This window comes from Camarhynchus parvulus, chromosome 9, assembly GCF_901933205.1.
Source record: "Camarhynchus parvulus chromosome 9, STF_HiC, whole genome shotgun sequence".
NCBI classification, from domain to species: Eukaryota; Metazoa; Chordata; class Aves; order Passeriformes; family Thraupidae; genus Camarhynchus; species Camarhynchus parvulus.
Genome location: NC_044579.1, coordinates 8,183,681 through 8,205,125, shown reverse-complemented (window position 1 = coordinate 8,205,125; position 21,445 = coordinate 8,183,681). Strand labels below are relative to the sequence as shown.

At 43.3% G+C, this 21,445-nt stretch overlaps 1 protein-coding gene across 1 annotated transcript; it reads right to left on the bottom strand.

Annotated features, from left to right (window-relative positions):
• Nucleotides 1-694: 694 nt before the first annotated feature.
• Nucleotides 695-21,171, bottom strand: SENP5 (SUMO specific peptidase 5). Its single transcript, XM_030954293.1, has 10 exons — nt 21,142-21,171; nt 13,795-15,368; nt 10,621-10,726; nt 10,324-10,471; nt 9,671-9,718; nt 7,682-7,759; nt 4,245-4,382; nt 2,495-2,578; nt 1,047-1,097; nt 695-956 (listed from the first exon to the last, which is right to left on the bottom strand). The coding sequence occupies exons 2-10, from the start codon at nt 14,744-14,746 to the stop codon at nt 846-848; spliced, it is 1,716 nt and encodes a 571-aa protein (XP_030810153.1). The 5' UTR covers nt 14,747-15,368; nt 21,142-21,171; the 3' UTR covers nt 695-845.
• Between the last annotated feature and the right edge of the window lie 274 nt (nt 21,172-21,445).

The following is a 21,445-nucleotide window of genomic DNA, read 5'->3' as shown; positions in this document are numbered from 1 at the left end:
AAATGACTCAAAGCCATCTGAGATGTAAACAGTTACTGTCAAGGAGTTTATCTTACTATCTAGGCTGTGACTCTTCAAGGCTAGCTTTATAGTTCTCTTTAATACACACATCATGGAGACTTCTGCAGCATCTTGGAACTTACCACCTATCTGACTGACTGAACACTTCTGTACTTTCTCTTACACAGACAAGTGCTGAAGCTTTATTTGTGCAAAGACTGCTTTTTGTCTACAGGGACAGGCTGATAATGACAGCCAGAGAAATGCTAACAGAACAAACTTTATTAGCAGCTTGGACTATTTGAAAAAGGGGTCTTCACAAATTAAAGCTGTAGATGAGTTTAGCCACCCTAAAATGTGGTATCCAGTATTACACAGCCACAAGGGACAATGGAACTATCAAATACATTCTAGCTGTTCTTTTTATGGCATTGATTTTTTTTTGATACATTCAAAGCATTATTGCATCAGAAAACATATCATGCATCTTTATTTTTCCAGACAAATTCACCTGTATTTGTCATTTCTAGCTACACCTCAAAGGTGCCCCAAATCTACCGTTTCATGGGTTTAGTTGCATGCTTTGCCTATATGCATGCTGAAATAATAAATATTAAATACAGGAAAGAACATAAGAGAATCAAACTGACATTAGGAATAGTCTGTGGCAGCTCTGTTATGTTCTGCCAGTTAAAGAACTTTGCAAAAGATTGAGGTAACAACAGTGGCCACACCACTCAGCTGAGAATCGCTCAAAATTCATGGAAATTTTCAGAAATTCAAGTACACAAACACCAGCTGCAACTTGTCAGAAATGCCAGAGAAATTAGGTTGGCTGCATTTTATTAGTCTATTAGCTGGCGTTCACACAGCTCCTTGTAAATCCTTTTTCTCACTCGGGGCATATCTTCCTGGGAGAACTGAAAAGGCTGGTCTAAGGCGAGGCACTTGCAGTACTGGGGAAAAGGAAAAGGCTTGGTTGAAAAAAAGGACATTTACTACATGAACAATATAGGCCACTGATTTTTACATAGGAAGACTCTTACCTGGAGCACAAAAACCCCACAGTCACTGTCATTTTTCTGTTGTGGAATGCACTGAAAGGAAAAGAAACAACCGGAGACATGTCAGATCCTTATCCTTTTACTTAGTTAGATCCTTTCATTCTCTAACTCCTGCTTAATATCCAAAAGCAGATTCAGCATAAGGATCAGCTGTCTCATGCTCAGAGATAGCTGTTCTGCAGCACCAGAAACTGGAGTTGTAATTACTTGTTCTCATCCCAAACTTTGCAAGGTGACACTCAACACCTTGTTAGAATAACACCTAATAGTTAGAAAAATATATAGTATAGGACAGAAAATAAATTACAGTCTTTCTTTCAAGTTTATTTTCTTTTAGTGACCTACACAGAACAGCTTCTCAATTAGTTTAAATAAATGTTTGTACAGCATTATCTACTTTACACAGGACAAAACTATATCAGCAAAGTCACACAGGCCTAGAGGAAGATCACTCTCAGCATCCATGCTACCAGCAGTGGCTTTCCTCCCCCAGCCACACCAAAGGGTTTCAGAGAGCATGACAAATGGTTCATCACTAGGCAACAGGACTGAGCAAGGCAGTCTCAAATGATAACTTTCAACCTTCATTATTTCCTCAAACATGCTCAATTTTGATATGCAGAGCTAAAAAGTCCCAATCACTAGTGCTATTATGTCTCTGGCACTTGAAAAGGCAAAGTAATTGTTTTTTCTCAACTCCCCGATCTTCTGCCTCACAGAATGCAGGAGGATGAACTGACTGCACAGGTTGTGCATGAGTGCAGAGAAGAATCATTTTATCATTGTATCAGCATCTAAAAATAAATCTGTGCAAGGAGGGAGCTGTTGGAAGTATGTCTAGTGTGCAATGACCTGTTTTATATCTTTGGAGCCATTATGGGATGGCTACGCAAATTACATATTCCCTCATTTACACTACACACAAGTTATTCCCTTTTATTGTTGCCAGACTTTGTTTACTTGTGATCAAACGCAATGTGCCACAAACAGCCCTGGAGACCAAAGCCGTCTATCCATAGCAAACATAAAATATCAGCAGTAGCAATATCAGCCTGTTCCCTCCCTCACCAAAGCCCATCCATTCAGAACAGCCCTTTCAGGAGAAGGGAGGCAGCTGAGTGTCCAGCTCAGTCAGTCCTTGACCTTGTGTCAATATGGACACCAGCTGCAGGATTTGCTGTGCACACATTTAATTGTTCAGAGAAAGGCTCAGATCACCAAGCCACTTGCAGAAAGTGCTAAAGCCCTGGTGGGAGTTGAATGACCAACAGAGCTGGAATTCCAATGTGTAACTACCTGTATCTCTCCCAGCACCCTCCCTGTGGGCAGCATAAACCCATTTAGTACTTGTACAAATATATGAATTTAGAAGCAGCTCCATGAAATCTCCCACAAAGTCAGACCCCAGGGCTCAAAGTGCTGTCATTTACCTTTGTCACAGCAGTCTGCCAACCCTGAAGGAACTCGGGGCGATTCTTCTCTTTTGCTTCAGTCAGCAAATACTTTCGAATGTTCTTTAAAGAAGGAAAAAAAAGCAACATTATTCACCCACTAAAGAACAGGAGAGAAACACTGACTGCTTGGTTGGTATCCTTTTGACAATGAGGACAAATTTCAGGTGAGTATTAGGAGCTGAGCTAAAATCTAGAGGTAAAGAAATGAGCTCTGGTGGGTACTGTGCCTTCTACCATCAAGGCTCATTTTAGTCTATCAAGGGCAGCTCTAACACCCCTCAGCCACACTGTACACTGCTCTACTTCATTCCAGACGAGCTATGGCACCCAGGCACAAGGTCAGAGTGCTCCCAGACATGCACAGAAAAACAGAGCAGCCTGGCATGTGTTCTTTCCTGGCTGACACCAAGGTCCTTACGTTCAATACGACAGCATTTTCCTGCTGGAATCTCAATACAAAATGCTCCAGTTCTGCAGCTAATCAACAAAGCTCCAGGGAGAGTTTTAGTGACATACAGGGAAAAAAAAAATAGGCTGACACAAGTGAAGAGAAGGAAGCAAGATAAATGAGACTATGGTCTTGGGTTAAGCAAATCCTACTTCTCTGTAAACAGGCTGGGAATTTACAGCACAATTTAAACACTGCAGCACACAAATATTCACCTTAGTGTGTGGATCACAGTGAATTTTTGGGGTACTGCTCCCCTCCTACCCCTAGAAAAGGCAGAAATAAAATTTCCTCATGTCTGTGAGACATTCAGGTGCAAATGCCTTGCCTGGAATGGGATGGGAGAGATCAGGTTGCAAGGCTGCAGGAGAGACCGTAGGGCTGGTGGTTGGTTCATGCTGCATGTTCACAAGCTAGAGAGCATGAGATCTCTTGCTCCCAGGACAAACATTAGCTTCATCCTCAGCAAATGCCAGCAGGCATACTATCTTCATTCAGAAGTCCTGGCTGGGAACTCTCCTGGGTACAATAATTACTACTCTTCTGTAAGCCAACAACTACACACAGTTAAAAGTAGAGGGCTGCTGCATCAAGCAAGCAATTAAGTTGACAAAATTAGCTTTTGTAAGAGGGTCATTACAATTTGCTAAGCCCAGCAAAAATTTCCTGGCTGTTCTTTATCAGGAAGACTGATAATTTAACTCCAGTGTTCAGGTTGCAGACCTGAAAGGTTGCTGGGTTCTAACCAGAGGCAAACACCCCGTTTCAATGCAGGACAAGGAAAAAAGCAACACACTGTTAATAGCACGGTAACACATAAACCCCACCAGGCAACACTACAGCATCTTCAGTCCTCTGCTCTCACCCAGGCAACCTATCCCCTAAAGGAGCACAATTTATCATTTATCCTAAACACAAGCCCCTTAACAGATGAAAGAAGTGCCCTCACTCTCCTTGGGGTTCTTCTGCTTCCCCTTGGCACTGGGCTTTGAGCTCCTGCTTTTTGTGGGAGTGCCAAGTCAGAGTCACCAAAGCTGTGCTGATTACACGGTCAGGCTAATTGGGCAATAGGCAGTGTGACCTCAGCTCCCAGCTCTGGTGTGACCCTCGAGCTCTGTGCTTCAGACTCCTCAGCAGGACAGGCTGATTCTCATTTCATACACAGCAAGACAATGACAGACATACCACATTTAAAGCTTATGGCTGAACAGAAACAAAGGGGGAGTGTTTCCTTTAAGAAAACAGTTCAGACTTTGCAGACACAGCTGTCACTCTTACCTCTACACAAAACTTAAAATGAATGCCTTGGGAATCGTAAAATGAAATAATTCGACTGGGGATGTTCACAGTAATGAGGGACCAGTGGACTTCCAGGTGAATAGGGATTAACAAGAGAGTCTTCTTAAACAAGTCCACCTGGCAAAAAGAACAACATATATTACAGAGAGTTCCACAGGCAGAATACAGCATAGCCAGAGATTAATTGTATCCAAGTTTCCTTTCTGCCACTCTGTAACTGAAATCTTCTTTTGCCCCCTCTACTCTTTCACCCCATTCTTCATGTTTACCTAATACGCAACTTATTAGCAGGCACAAAAATAGAGTTACAGTCCAGAAAGTGGCTGAGGAACCTTGTACAGTATCAGAATTAATCACTTCTGTATTTGTGACAAAATCCTGCTCATGCTGCACTGCAACATCTGCGTTGAAGTGGGATTTCTTAGGTAATGATGGCAATACAAGTGAGCCTCAGTTTAGGTTAGCTCTTCATCTCTTCAGTAATGACACTTGTCCAGTGTGAGCACCACTCAATTCTATCTTTGCTGATAGAAATGAGTAAGTGACAGACTTTGGGGCTGTTGATGCTAAGCTCAACATAAGGCAGCAATGTGCATTCACAGCCCACTCACAGCCCAGAAAGCCAACTGCACGCTGGGCTGCATCACAAGCAGTGAGGCCAGCAGGTCAGGGAGGAGATTGTGCCCTTCTACTGCTCTCACAGGAGACCACATCTGAAGTGCTGTGTCCAGCTCTGAGGCCCCATACGTAAGAAGGAGGGGGACCTGTTGGATCAGGTCCTGATGAAGCCAAAAAGATGTTCAGAGGCCTGGGGTACCTCTGCTATGAAGACAGACTGAGGAAGTTTGGGCTGTCCAGTCTGGAGAAGAGAAGGCTCCATAGAGACTCTATAGCACCTTCTAGTACCTAAAGGACTACAACAAAAGCTGGAGATGGACTTTGGACAAGGGCATTGAGCGACAGGACAAGAGGGAATGGCTTTAAACTGACAGAGGACAGGTTTAGATTAGATGGAAGAAAGAAATTCTTCCCTGTGAGGGTGGTGAGACATAGGCAGAGGTTGCCCAGAGAAGCTGTGGCTGCCCCACCCCTGGAAGTGGGGCAGAGGCTGAATGGGGCTTGGAGCAACCTGGGATAGTGGAAGGTGTCCCTGCCCATGGCAGAGGGGCAGAACTGGATGATCTGTAAGGTCTCTTCCAAGCCAAACCATTCCATGATCCTATGAAGAGGCTGTAATTACAAACACCCCACAAAGCCAGCAAGTTTGTATTTTGACCCCTTCTGCTCTAACCCAGGCTCTGGGACTTGCCAGAGGAAAGCAGAGGAGTGCAGGATGCTTTGGTGAACAGAGGAAAGGAGGGCAAGAAGGTAGAGCAGATTCATCCTTTCTCAAAGCTAGCTTTGTAGCAGATGTACTGTGGTCACAGGCAAGCAAACAAGGGAAAAGGTCTTGAAGTACAGAACAAGTAGATCAGATGCAACACCCCCTGTGTCTGTATGGCAGATGAGCCCTTATGCTTTTGGAAGCCAGCCAAGCCAGGGCCTTTCATGGTCTTCCTTCTCCTAGCTCCTCTTGAAAGAAGTGTCTAATTACTGGGGTTTTGGTGGCACAGTCCAGAAAATAAGCAAAAATAGAATCCTGAACTAAATGAACTCATCCTGTGGGAAGATTTCTAAGCTTTTTTCCTGTTTTTTTAAGCACTGTGCAATTTGAACAGTACATAATTGCAACACTACTGGCAAGGGCAGGGCTTTTGTAGGAAAGAAAAGCCTATTTCTTGAGTAACAATGGGAAGTCGAAGAGACAAAAAGGTGTGGGCATTCACAGCAGTTATCAGCTGAGCCTGGCTTACAACAGTCCTTTGATTGTGACAAGCATCGACCCTGCTCCCACCTGCAGAAACTGCTTCCTGACTGGATTACAGCACATTCACTACACACCAATCCATCACTGGTGGAGAGAAGCCCAAGGATGTCAGCCAGCAGCAAGCTGAGACCACAAAGGAAAACTGGAGTAAGAGAAATGAACTCCATCTTCTGTGATGTCCAGCAACAGCAGAGCCACACAAAACCCAAGGGACCTCATGTGGCCCTAGTTGTGGGATGACTGCAGGTGTGCAATCCTGCAGCAGAAGAGTAGAAACAGGCAGCCAAAAGTTTGTCTTTAGTTACAAACTGATGTACAGCAAGAGTGGTGGCAACCCAGATTCACTTGATCATGAGAGCAGAGTCAGCTCTGTGTCATGACAGTGAATCAGGAGTGCCAGTGTGATGGGTGATTAGAAGGGACAGACACTAACAGGAGCTCTGAAACCACTGCAGCCAGAGCCAGCACGGGATATCCTGTATCCCAGGAGAGAAGATTTACAAAACATGGTGCTATACTCTGGTGTGTTTCAAGAGCAGAAACAAATTTCCCTTAATTGCACATTGCAGGATGAAGGAGTCTACAGAATCTTTCCCACAGAAACTGCTTAGTTTTCATTCTTGCTTGAGAGTTTTAGGAATTTATGTGTAAATATCTAAAACTTGTCCTGTCTCATCAGGTACCTCTCAGCAGCAACAACAATACAGATCCTGCTTCCAGAATCTACCTTAATTTCGGGGTTTTTTACAAAACTTGGGTTGCTGGAGGAAAGGAACGTTTAAAAAATAATATGTGGGAATATTAAGCACTGATATTCCATCTCTCTTGAAAGAGATTTTTAATAAATTATATGAATAGATTTTATATTTGGATAATGAGTTCATCTCTAGCATTTCACAGATGTGTGCTATTTAAGTACTTCTGCAGAAAGATCATACATTCAAATATGGCCTTTGATTAGTCTTGCCTCATCTCCCATATTAGAAAGGACAAATGTTCATAGAAAAAAAAGAGAGTATTTCTTTTTGCATTAGCTATCCCTGAAAATATCACACCCATGATCTGGTGTGGGTTCTGGAAAACAAGGTGATTTCTGTTCCTGTCAAGAGAACAACAGTCTGGCTTATTAACCATGGGTCTCTTTTTTACTTTCTAGTACCTGGTATGTGTTACTTGGAGTAACAATTTGATTTTGTCAAAGAATACCATGCTGAGATAAAAGGAAGAAGCAGAATTAAGTCTGCTTTCCTGTAGATTAGTGTACCTGGCACTGTCAGGAGCAGTAAGAGACATTTCTTGCAGTTAAATTAACAACTTGCATGAACATACACAAAGAGATAACCTCCCACTGAAGATTTAGCCATTCCAAGTACAACATACCCGTACTAACTTGAATAGTGCCACACTACTATTTCCACCAAGCCCTTCCCACTTTGTACAACTCCTTTGTTAACCCATCCTTTGCAAATAACACTTAACCCAGCTTCAAGTCAGTGACTGAGCCCAGCCCAGCAGAAGCCCAGCACTGATGACACCATGTTAAAGATACCTTTTTAGTCCATCGTTTTACCCCATTATATCCTTTGGTTACGAGCTGTCTATGAAAAAAGCTGTTAAAGAAATGAACCTAAAAAGAGAGAGAGAGAAAGAGAGAGAGGAGCAATGAGCACAGACATTTTCATGCACAGTCATTCCCCTTCCCCCAGGATAATTTATACAAAATAACTTGTAATGAGGCAATATTTAATGTAGGTTTAGAAACAGAACCCCAGTAGGGACAAACAGAGGCTTTGCCAAGTCTCAACTCTTACTGTTCTTCAGCAAGCTAATAAAATAAGCCTCATTTCCCTACAATATATCATGTGAGCCACTGCAGCATTTTTATTTACATTTTTGTATCTCCAGGCATATCATATTTAATTTTTTTGCTGGGGACAGACTTGGGAGAAAAACACCAAGACCAGGAGTTAGTTTTTGTTGCTCTTTACAGGGATCAAGGAAGAGAACACTGGACTGGAAAAGCAGGGGTGGTGGAGAAGGGAGCAACTTCTGGCTTTAGTTGCTGGAAGCTGAGACTCAGAAAAAGAAAATTGATCAAAACAGTTATGAGATTTAGTTCAACAACATTGTCTTTGGCATTCAATTCTTATAACATGAACAATATTCTGCTATTGAGAAGTATTTTTAAAGTATGACTGATCCATTTGGAAAGTGAAAATCAACATTTATGACAAAAAAATGTAGGCTTATGCAAAAAAAAAATTAGCTCCAAATTCACACTATTATTCCCTGTGCTTTGCTTCTTGATTATACTAACAGATTAATACAAATAGAAATCTGCAACATCTGTTTTTAATAATTCTGCTAGTGTAGAGGTGGTAGGAGGCTTAAGCTGTTACTTGAAAAAAAAAGTTAGAAAATTCTGCATCTGAGAATACAGTCTAATAGCCATTAGCTATGCCAACAGACTTCAAAACCACATTCTGAGGTACCAGCACAAAATCTCCCATGAGAATTTCAATTATGCACTAGGAAGAAAAAGCAGACACAAGCAAACAGATACAATCTCCAATACTCCTAGCCTAGCACACTCAGGAAATATGGAGAATACTAATGAAGAATCACCATCACCTCCAATCAAAGCAACAACGCTCTTCCTTCAGAGCTTGAAGATTTTAAGAGTTACATTGTGCAGAGCTCATCTAAAAATGGCTTTGTTTGGTTCTCCTTTGTGGTCTCACCTGAAAACTGTTCTGTCCCTAAACAGATGGGTTTTTATAATTGTCACTGCTGCAAATTTAGTCACAAAATTGGGGGGGGTGTTATCTTGATTACTTTTTTTTGCTTTCTTTCTCTCAATTGTCACCAACAGCCAGGCACTGCAGTTGCAAAGCTGTAAGCATTCTGAGGAGGATGCACAAAACAGAGTCCTGCAGAGTCAATACTGCCAAGGAACCAAGCAGCTCCACAGAAATTCACATTCACCAGGCAGGCAGCTGACACAGCTTGAGCTGTTACAGCCCCCACAGCTATGAGGTGGGCGGGAGGGTGAGTGCAAGCAGCACATGTGCATGGTTCAGATGCTAACACTCTTGGTTTGTCATCTCAGCAGAAATCCATCTTCATCAGAAATTTCAGCTGAAACACCAGGCTGCTGAGCAAAGGCATGAATACAGCACTTGAGAAGCTGATAGGCTGGAAAGAGAAACCTCCAGGGAAGTAAGGAGAGTGGGATGGGCCAAAATGGGGCACGTGTCTTCTACAGGTACATCACTGACCTCAGGCTACCACAGAGAGCACCTGCAGGGCTAACACAGTCAGTTCCTGAAACAGGAGCAACAGCACTGAAAAGGGAAAAGGAAAGGTAGAAAATTTGAGCAGCACATAGCAAAATATTATAATGGAACCACTCATTCCACTATAATTTGTTGGCCATGGTTGACTTGAATCCTGATTCTATACCTGAAGTGTGCAAAGTTTCACCCTCCCCTCTCCATCTCTCATTAGGCACATTTGTGTAATAACAAAACCCCCTCACCTTTTCAGGGACTGCATCCATTACGAGTTCACCATACATGTTAATTATCTGCAAGAGTTAGTAAATAGTTAAATACATATATCACAATTTTTTAAGACCCAAATTCACAAGTGCCCATAAAACATAAGCCTCTACCCACTTAAATCAGCAATACAGAGAGGAGACTTAAGAGCCACATTGTCTGAAGGACAAGCATTCTGCAACTAATAGTGGTCATCCTGACGAGAGACTGTAACTTGCTGCTTGAAGTCTGCCTCAATCTTAAATGCAGTTTAATTCAATTTAAATCTACTGGTGCATGCCCTGGGCTCTGCAGCCTTCTTGGTTTTTTGGCTGTGGGCCACAGTCTGCTGTTTCACTCTGTCATTCTTGTAATTGGGATGGGGAAAGTTACTAAAACCTCTATGAGTAGCCACTATTTTATCAAAATAGTCCAACATCATTTGTTCAAAAGGAAACAGGCTAATTGTGACACCTCCCAGCTTCCAGACTTATTGCACCTGTCACTGCAAAAGCTGCCCAGCACTCCTTTTACTTGGGCAGTGTAAAGTAAGGGTAGCCCACCTGCAATGTCAGCAGGTGTACAACTGGTATTCTAATATAAATGGGATAAAAAGGGTTAGGGGAGCACATAAACACCAAGCATCTCTGACCTGGTCATTCAGCCAGTTCTGGCCTTCCAGTGTAGCCAAATCATCCATATCTAGCATGTGCTTATTATAGAAGACCCGGAAATTGCAAGTGGAGGTTTTTGGATGTTTTTCTCGATATTTCATGATTTCCCTGGTGATAAAAGGTTTTCTAAAACAGGATCGAAAAGGAAGAGAAAAATCAAGTCAAGGTCATGTCAAATGGATTCGGTTCTCCTAGTTGTTACATGAAGATCATGCAGTAGCAATGCAAGTGATTTTTGTTCTTTACCAGGTGTACAGTGTGATACTGCTACACACCTATGGGAGAAATCTTCATTAAAGACTTCTTTTAATCTTCCCATGACATCTTTTTCACAGAGTGGTACTAAACTGCCATATTTCTTCATAACTTCATCTAGGAATCCTTTAAATATATCAGAAAAATTAAAGTGCAAACATATAAAAAGCTTCTGAGTTCACCAATCCAATAAAGCTCTCAGTTCTTACAGGTACAAGCAGCAGTCATTCTGCACCCAACCAACATGCAGCACCACACATGGCAAGTACCTATTTAGTAAAACTAAGCTCAAATTGGCAACATAAAATAAAAACGGGGGTAGTGGAAGAAGGACAAAAATAAAAATGCATGAATCTGATCACTCAGCTTCACAGGAAAAGATCACCCCCTCTTCTTTCCATACACATACATATCTACAGCAAACCAATTATACCAGTGCTAGAGAAGAACCCATCCCCTTCCTTGCTTCAATTAGCATTTTAAATCATTTTACTGCAACGTGAAAAGCCATCAGTTCCTGCAACAGGTTTCATTGAAAAGCCAGTATCCTGTCCTTATGGCAGGCAGAATGACTCTCCTCAAATGCAGGCAGCTGGAGCTGGCAGTGTTTGCAGCCTGCTCGGCTCCGCTGCCGCACCACAGCGAACGGAAAAGACGCCAGACTCCCAGCAAGTGTGACTCCTTTACTCTTGTATCCCAGGGATGGCATTTAAGGTGACACAGACAGCCATGTCAGCCTGTCATTGCCCAGGAAAACACGGAGCAACCACACCAGAAAAATGTATTAACTTGGAAATAATGAAGAGATGAATGCTGGAAGAATTGAAAAACCTAGGAAATAGATGTTTTTCTTTCTCAAACACATGACTGGAACACTGGAGATAAAAATTCCACACAAGCATCCAAAACCACTCTGAGAATGAAAGAGAATGGGGAACAGGATTTCAACACTTGCTAGTAAACATGAGAAAAAAGACCAAGTTGTCCAGCTCTCTGAAAATTAATTTTCAGATGCTGCAGAAAACATTTGTTCTGTGTACAGAAAGCTGGTGTGTACAGAAAGCTGGATCTGAGATCAGAGTCCAGGACTCTTCTGAGCCTGGAGTGTGATGGCAGAGCATCACTGGATAGGGCGTTGTGTGCTTACTAAGGCCTTAAGAACATTTCCTGGAAACTTTCAAGATCAGGATAGGAAAAAGCAAGACGAGAGAAACACTGGACAGAAAAAGCACCAGAAAAACAGCAGTAAGAATAAAAACCAAAGGAGAGAGACCAAGAAAAAACCCAAACCAAAATGAGCTGAGAATAGCACTGAAGATATAACAAGAAGTGTGAGAGAAGGAAGGGAGGAAGGATTGAAGAACAAGATCAAATCACAATGAAGCATTCTTCATGGGAAAAGAACCTTCCTGCAACTCTGCCACACTTTTCCCTAACAACTTTTATCCCTTACATCTCAGTACACTGTGACAGGAAAGATGTTCCTCACTCTGGCTAGAAGTCTAGCTAGACAATGCATAGGGCTTATGAGTGTACCTTATTCTGTTTTAATATGTAAAAATTTTAAATGCTTTTTATTAACGCACAGAGGAAGGACTGTTCTTGTCATTACAACTAAGAGCAGCAGAGCTCCAGACCTCCAGTGCTACTGACCTCACTTGGGCTGGTGTAACTCAAGGAAAAGAATACAAAGTTCAGCCCCAGGGCAAAATCAGATACCCATCATGAACAGGATTTACTATGGGGCTGTTTGATACCTAATAGCACTTCTGAATGCACTAAGCATTGCAGCCCATTAACGTCTGAGTTCAGCTGCTGCAGAGAAATTCAAAACCCAAGAGCAGCCCTAACACTTGCACCTCCTTCATCTTTCTACCCCAGAAACTCTTGCCAGGTCAGCGCTATCTTTTAGGGTGCAGTTAATTATTAACAACACTCCTAAACACACAAGAACTCCTACTACTACAATTCTTTACAGCTTTTCAGCTGAGAAAACTCAGAAGTACTATGCTATCAGACCACAAAACGTTAACCTTTGCCACCCTGCTACAACCTGGGCTCTTGCCTGTTATAGAAGAACTACATCCCTTTTTCTGGTGGACAAACTTGAAAACTCCATTGCAGAAGTGATCTCTTCACTGGGTTACCAGAGTTTCTCTCCATTTCTCACACAGCATCTGGTCCTTGCTGGATCGCATAAAGCCAGTCACTGAGATGCACATCCCACACTGACTTACAGATATGGATGTGGAGAGCTAACTCCTCTCTTGAAGTTCACTGTCCCCTTCTTCACATTTTGCTTTAGAGAAATCAATTGCAAAATTGAAGCACAAACAGGTAGGCAGAAAAATCAGAGCACGTCAAACTTCAAACAATTCCTTTAACACTCATTGACACCAGCTTACAGTTTATGGGACCCTAAAAAGCCAATTTCTCCAAAGGAAGATATCAGAACATCTCTGAAGTTACACTGACCATACAAGATGGCACAACGTGTTAGCTTACTGCTCCTTACTCTGTGTGTAAAAAGCTGCTACACATAAATAAGACACCAATTACTATTTTTATCATGCTTCTCTTTAGAGAGACTATCGAATACTGCATGCTCAGCATAGCACAAAAAAACCCCAAAGACTTTTTGCAGAACCTTTGCTAAGACCAGTCTTTTAAAAAAATATTGTCTCATAGGATTCATTAAGCTTACTCTATGAACAATTGGAGAGAAAACTAAGGGACAATGAACAGTATTTGGCTATTAAAACCCAAGTTTAAGTGATTTAGTGAGCAAGAGAAGAGAGTATAAGGGCAGAAGGAAGCATTAGAATACCTAGGTTTTTCAGAAACCAAATTAAGAATAACAACTTTCAACCAGTTAAAAACCTGAACCTTTTGATTCCACATGATAAGACATTTAAAATTTCTATCAACAATTTCCTGCAGATTCCAATTAAACTACATTGTATTCTCTAAAACAAAATAATCTTAAAATAGCTTGTCAGATAAACATTCATTCATCCCTCCTTCATGCAGCTCTCCTCTTTGCAGCCTCATTTAATCAAATGTTATACTAAGTGACCTTTACAATTCAGAGTAAGAAACCATTTTATAAAGGAATTAACACAATATGTAAACTCCACAATACACGCAGCAGTTTTCAGGAACTTCTGGATGCCCTAAGATATTTAAAGGTATACCACAAAGCCACGTTGCCAGCTGCTCATCAGCCACCCGGGAAGTTTTCTGACTGTTCCTTTTGCCTCCCTTCCGAGTTCCTGATTTCAGTCCTGTGCTTTCTGGTGAAGGCTCCTCCAGAGGACTTTTACAATAAGGGTGATCTAGTAATTTTGAACTAAAAATGTCCAAGTTTAAGGAGCCTTCTACTTCCATCTGGCTAGAGCTGTCCTCATTCTGTGTCAGCTCCATGGATAAAGGTCCATTTGCAAAATTATCGCTGACATCAGAATCCTGCGAGGAGGATTGCAACAGTGTCATTCCATCTACACCCACAACCTCCTTGGATTCTGCACCATCTTGATTCGAAACAGCGATTTCTTTTCCTGTCACGGAGACGACAATGTCAGAGCAATGATCCTCTGCAAGAGCCCCGTTGGTCTCCACCTGGTGCAAGGTTTCTGCCTCTGCAGAAGCTCTAACATGCAGTTCTGGTGGGACAGCATCCACACTGCTACCGTGCCCTCCGGACTCTGGATCCTCGGAACACGGCTCAGCGGACACATCCTGCGTGTGGCAGATCTCAGGTGCACAGATCTCATTCTCCGCTCCTACAGATTTGGGTGTATTATTGTTCATATCTGATAAGCTGTACCGCTTCCAAAGACGCTTACTTTTAGATTTCCAGGAGGAAAACAAATTACACAATCCACCTTCAAAATCCCGCTGAAGCGTTTCCTGATGGTCCCTTGTAACTTTCTGCACCCACCTTCGTCTGATTTTTCTTAATTTGCAAGTCTTGCCTCTTGCTCGAAGTTTCGGGAATTTTATGATTCTATACCGAAACCTAACCATAGAAAGTTTCTTATGCATCATAAATAAAAATCTCTTTTTTACAGTATGATGGTTAAATTTGGACCTCTTTAGAGCTGTCAAGGGGCCACAAGTTCCATTCCACTCCCTTTGCAACAGCATTTCCTTTTATAGTTGTTTAAAACTACCAGGACTGTGTTGCCCTCATCATTATTGCTCTCCTCCACGCTATATACAAAACCACCTTTCTTTACAGGTAAGGCAGCACCTTCCAGCGAGCCACATGAGACATAATGGATATGGCCAGAGATGCTATTGAGAACAGCAACAGTTTCAAATTCTTCATTCAAGGGATCTTCACTCTGAAAGGATTCATTGTTGAGTTTCCTTACTGCTTCTACAGACGAGCTTTCAGCTTCGTGATATGGACAGGATCTTTTTGCTCTCAGTAGTTTTGTAAGGAAAGTTGTATAATTCAACAGTAAGTTTTGGACAGGTTTCTGCATTTAGAAGCACATCAGGAGCCCACCTGCTTTGGAGCTCAAGTGTCTTCCTTCTGCACTGCAGTATTCTGTACAGTTTGCTGTGATTTAAACTCACAAATAGCTGGGCACTCTGTCTTTTCTTCTAAGTTAGGAAAACTTGCTTTTTGAAGCAGTATTTCCCAGGCTTCCCAAAAACAGCGGTCCATCTTCCAGACTGGGCCAATAGCTGACTTCTTTGCCAAAGCAAAGGTCTTCTACGGCTTTTCATTTTTCTGCTGCATTATTATCTTCAAAAATAACTGAAAGAATAAGGGAAATTAATTCAGACTTATCTGGACTGTAACATAATAGCAAAACACTAAGGCACATCCCTCAGGCCACATGCCTATCTAAAATTCCACTCCTCCTCCATTCACAACCCCACATTCCCGAAGACATTTTCACTTCCACCAAAAGGAAAAACAAGTTATAGTTGCAATGGTTCTGTGTGTAAACAGACTTTGTTCATTTACCTTCCCTAGAGGTAGAGCAATAAACAGGTAATTCCCAGCCATCCCATGCTCCCCATATGTAATTCATGACTCTCTAGCCTAAGGTTAAACTTCTCTCACTGCCTATGCCTAGGGCAAGCACAGTCAGCCACCTTGCCGCAAAAGGCTTTTGAAAAACAAAACTCTGAAGTCCAAGTTATCAACAAGTGTGTGCAGGTACCCCACACCATCAGCACTGTACAAAGGAGCCCTTACTCTTGTGCAATAGACGTGAGCAGACTCTGAAAACACTTCACAAGCTCACACAGCCTTCCTTTAAAGGAACAGCAAAACACAAACACCCACAGAAATTTTGATTCTCTGACTAGATAAAGAATGACACAGTTTACTCCTGAAGTAATTGTTCTGTATTTACAGCTACACCTCACTCCGTATGACTCCACCACTATCAGCTTCTATAATCAGTGTTTATCTTTGCATTAACAAAGCAGTACCAATGCAGCACAGCAGCTAATCATCTTAAAAACTCCTTTCCCCACTAAAAAACCTGCATCTCAAAGTGTTCAATAAGGATATATCTGAGACTACACAAGCCTGTAACACCTGCATAGTGCTATCTGTTTATCTTCACTACATAGCTAAAAATATTAATTAGAAGTTAGAAGAATCCAGAAACACAAAGGGAAGGCAAAAGCAGCATACACAACATGGGATGCTTCATACAAATTGCCACAGCCTCACTATGTACATTTCATCCTGTATTTTACAAGTTTATATTTTTCCCAAGTTCAGAAAAGGACTTTATCCAGCCCCTCTATCAGAATTACTCTGACTTGCAGACTATTATAGCAAGTTTTGCCTTAGCTATGTCTGTCCTAATCATTACACATAGGCATGTGTAGCTCAAAATAAAGGAGTCTATAAATAAACATAAAACATTAACAACTGGACTTTTAAGGAAAGATGAATGACACCTGCAAAACCAGGTATTCAAAGTCTGACTTAAGAAGCTCTTCTGCATTTTTCACTCTACTCAGACACAAACAGCAGTTGAGATTTTTTTGTGATGTGCTTTTTTTTCTGTTTTTTGTTTTGTTTTGTTTTTTGTTTTGTGGAGGAGTGAGAGGGGAGTGCAAATGTAGAGAGGACAAAAAATATAATTTATCACTTGGGTAATATATTCCCATCACACAGAAAACTGTCCAGAATTCACTGGACCTACAACATAGAAAAAAACCTGGCTACCTCCACTGATAGAAAGCACAGCTTAACAGTAAAAAAGCACTGCAACAGGGCCTAGCTGCTTTGTAACCCTCTATTACCCACCACACAACTCAGTTATCAGAAAAATCAGGACATAACATCTCATCACACCAATTTTCTTGTACTTGCTCGTCTAGCACTTCCATATTTCTCTATCCTAGATGCAATTTACCCCTGCTTTTCCACTACAAACTCTTATGTCTCTGTCTATTGTGTGCAGCACCTATTAAACATTCCTTGAGTAGCCTCAGTAAACATCAGCCAAACCACAGGCTTGCTAGGACAGCTTATTCCAGACACATTTCATCCAGGTAAAACAAACAAACTCAGACAAATCTCAACATTCTCAGCAGAGCCCCATACACAAGGGGCTTCTGCCAACACAGTGAGCGCTCAGCACTCCAAAGAGAGCACAGCAGATGAAGGCAAGGGTTTAATCTTCTCAAGCCCTGCAATAGGTGCCACATACCTGCCAGTTTTTAAGAACACTCTTGAACAATTTGGAGTCATCACCTTTCCCCTTGCTCTCTCACAGCCAAGCCCAACAGCTACCACAGACAGTGCCTCACACACAGGAAAAGGTTCTCTGAATGGCCATGGATTGCACAGGAGCTGGAATTCCTACAGCTGCCACCGCTCTACCCAGAGGAGTCTGAACTCCTGGGGAAAAGCACTGCATCAGATTCTAGCAAAGGTAAGTCCTGCTAACAAAAAGGACCCAAGGCAAACCTGAATGGAGACAAGAATGATGCCACAGTTTCAACATAATAGCAACAGCAATGGAAATATTTACTCATTGGTGTCATGAAATCCAGCTCCTTAAAACGGCAGCAAAGGAAGACATTAGGAAAACTACTCTACCTACCTGTTCTTCTGTTTAATTTTTAACTTAGACCATTGAAAAATGCTTTAACTATAACTTACAGGATTAAACAATATTTCATGTTTGTCTGTGATGTCTACACCAATTTTTCCACATTATACAATTTTTCTTTACAAAAAAGTTTCTCCCTAAAGTGCAAATAAAGTTTGAGTAAGCCATTTAATCTAAGCAAAGTTTTCTTGCCCTCCCCTCTCCCTTTTCAAACATGATCTGTTTTGAGTCTGGATCCCCTTAAAGTAAAGGCCTCCAAAGAGCAGTTAATCCCAGACCTAGGAGCTAAAACAGTTCACTTTTCTAACAGCAGTGTTACTTTGAGTGACAGAAGATAATCCATATGCAAATACTTAATTCAAGATGCTGCTTGAAGAACTTACTTTCCACCAATGCTACAGGAATATCAGTGGGTCTACTTGGCACCATAAACCAGCAAGACAAAAGGGCAGCTTAGAAGTTCGCTGCAAGGAAAGGAACTGAAGTGAGCAATGTAAAACCAAAAATAAAGCAAGCACTGCCTGAAGTTTAAGAACCTGAAGTGAAATATGTGCCCCATTCATTAACAGAGATGAAAAACCTCTGAACTGAGGAACTTGCAACACTAACAGAGTCGTGTGGCCCATCAGTGGAGGTAGCCAGGTTTCTGTGCTGTGTGACTGCACAGGGATGCTGCCAGTACTACATCAGCAAACCTCAAAAAGCCCAAGATGTACACGTCCCAAAGACCAAAGTGAAGGAAATTTACCATAATTCACCCCTTTAGCAGAGTTTGACATACCATCTGCAAATGATTAAATATTAAAAGGCACAATCTCTTTTGCACTGGACAAATACAACCCCAGACTGTTACATCTCTATATTAATGGCAGATTTTGATTACAGATTTGCTTTATAATCGAATTTTTTAAAAATATGTTTGGGAACCACTCAGTTTTCAGAATGCTTATCCCAAGAGCTCTGGTAAGATACAAGCAAACATGACTGTAGCAGCTTGACATCAAGCACTGCACACTTGCATGGGAATGGAGAACACAAGGCCTTCCATCCTTTATGAGTAACAAATTCAGTGCGCACACACATACACACACACACACACACACTGTATTTTCCTCAGATCAATCAGCAGATCATTCCATTTGCAACTTACACAGCCGAAACTTGCATCACCTTCAGTGAAGTTCAGTACTGTAAAAGATACTTTACATTCACCTTTCACCCATTACAAGCCTTGATTTAACCACTCATTAGTCCTTGGCAGTCCTATTTATTTTTGACAGTTTTACAGACCCCAGGTTCTAACTGACATAAATGGGGAAAGCAATCCCAGCAAATGCTGCTGACAGAATGCTACCAAAGGTTTCTAGCTGACACCTGAACTGTCAGACCACAGAAACCTTTTGTCTACACAAGTGCAGAACAAACCCACAATGCTGCAGAAGAGCTCTCCTTCCTGCTGAGATCAGCACAAGCCATCTAGGGCTGTGTCAGGGAGCCCAGTGGGTCAAGAGGCACATGGAAATTCTTCTGTTAAAGAAACTTGCTTCTAAGAGCATCAGTAATGTAAATAAAGTGAACAGCTGCTGTGAGAGCGTGGCCTTGTGCAGGCAGTAGTAACTCGGGAATCACCTGCTCCTGTGGGAGGCAGTTCTTACAACATCCAGAGCTCAGCCTTTCCCAGTGAAGGTCTGGGCAGCTCCCAAGGACAGGAGGTAAGGAGGAAAGAGAAAGCCAGCCTGAGACTGTGGTGTGCAGCTGAGATATGCTGGGCAAGAAGATGCCCTCCCTCCACCAAGCAGGATCCAAAACTGGAAAGAGAGAGAGGAAGCTGGAGAAGGGTGTCTCTCTTCAAACCACCACGTGGCCAGAGCTAAGCTGAGAAGGTCAGGAAGTCTGAAATGACTCCATTAGCACATGCAAAAGCAGACTCACAGCACTGGCAACCATCCCCTCTTCTCTTTCTTTTCTGACCAGCACAGTTCTGTGAACTGTTGAGCAAACATTTTGTCCCAGAGGTGAAGCAAGCCCTAGGGAAAGGCACTTTGACACAACATAACTCATTAGCACAAGACCATACAGAAATAGCCAAAGTCCGAAGTTACTGACTCAGAGGAACACAGCAGGACATGCAGCTGGTGACCTCATGGTCACACTGCAAAGTTCCAACTCCTACAGTTACCACAGACTCTTCTCTCAACCAGCACTTCTGGGAACTCACAGTCTCACCTAGCTGGCTACACAGCTACTGGATTTATTGCTGGCAAGATGATAGAATTTACTCACAGAAACAGCCTCCTTTAGGCTAAACCAGATTAATGGGGATATATATATTAGATAACAGAACTTTTAAGAGACATAGTGTCACAAATCAGAGATAGAAATTTTCTAGATTAAAGAACCCGAGGATACTTTTCTATAAGCAAAACAAAAGGATATGAATATTTTTTAATCTTCAGGCTTTAGATTGATTTTAATGAAATGTTACTCAAGCTTTGTCCCTTCCTTCCTGATTACCTCTGCAAGGGAGAGCACGGAATCAGTTAAAACAAAGTCCATCAAACTTTGCTGTCCAAGCTCTGTGAAGGGAACAGAAACTGGTATTTCATCTGGGGTCCTTGAATGTCTGCGGTCAAGGGTCTTCCTGATTCTGAGGGCCTTCCTTAAGAGTGTATTTCTACAAGTATTAAATACATTTTCCTGCAGCTTTTAAAAATTACTTCTCTTCTTGTGTTAGCAACATGAAAAGATAAGATGAGGCTATTACCAAAGGCAATCCATCTCTCTTTCGAGCGAGAAATCTGGGCTAGAACGAGTGGAGCTTGGAAGTGGTAGAACACGGTAGTTAAACACAACTTTTAGCTGAGGAACACATCTCTGCTGTGCCTGTCCCGTGGCTCAGCACTCACAGCTCTTGCTGAGCTCCCTGTCCCTCCCGGCCAGCACAGCTTGGAAGCGCTGAGAGAGGGGAGAGCAAACAGTACTGGAGCAGATAAGCGCTGTGCTTACACTGCAGAGAGACTGGGAACTCAGGGAGAAGACAACTTGGGGGCAGAGCGGGGTCGAGAGCCCAGTGATGGAGAAACAAAGCTCTTGCAACACCTGAAAATTGCCTTCTACAGCTTCCCAACCCCACCAACGCCCCAGCTCTCACAGCACGTAGTCAGGGAGAGCCTCCCCGCGCTGCCCAGGGCACAGCGTGCCTGGATTGCCCCCGACTCCCGCAGGCCCGGTCACAGCCCCGCGGCAGCTCCGGCCAGCGCGGGGCGGGCAGGGCAGGAGGCCGGAGCGCAGGGAGGGCCGGAAGGCAGCGCAGCCACACGCGGCGCCCCGCGGCCTCCGCCCGCCCGCCCGCCCCCGGCCCCGCGCTGACAGCGCCGGGACCCGCCGCTCCGCGGCGCCGAGCTCCGGGCGGGCCGGGACCGCCGCCCGCCGCCCCCCGCTCACCTCTGCCCGCGGCGCCGCCCGGCTCAGCCCGGCCGCCGCCTGGGCCGCGCTCCGCCCCCGCCGCTCTCGGGCCGGAGCTGCGCCGGCGCCGGCGCGTCAGCCCTGCGACGGGCGGGGAGCGGCACCGCGGGCAGGGGCCCGCCCGGGCAGCCAGCGCAGCGCAGCGGGCCGGGCCCGCGGGGCAGGGCCGGGGCTCGGCCCCTCCTGGCGCAGCCGTGCCCGCCCTGCCCACGGTCTCCGGGGAGCGCTGGCGGGGCACGCGTGGGGCTGTGAGCTGCGAAGCCGAAGGTGACACCGGCCCTTC

Bases quoted from the DNA above. Each gene is read 5' to 3' on its own strand.
- SENP5 (XM_030954293.1), bottom strand. From the start codon at position 14,746: ATGCTGTTGCAAAGGGAGTGGAATGGAACTTGTGGCCCCTTGACAGCT. The intron at 9,719-10,323 runs GTCAGAGATGCT...TAACTCTTGCAG, and splicing joins AGAACTGGCTGAATGACCAG to ATAATTAACATGTATGGTGA. The intron at 7,760-9,670 runs GTGAGGGGGTTT...CTCTCTTTTTAG, and splicing joins TGGATGCAGTCCCTGAAAAG to GTTCATTTCTTTAACAGCTT.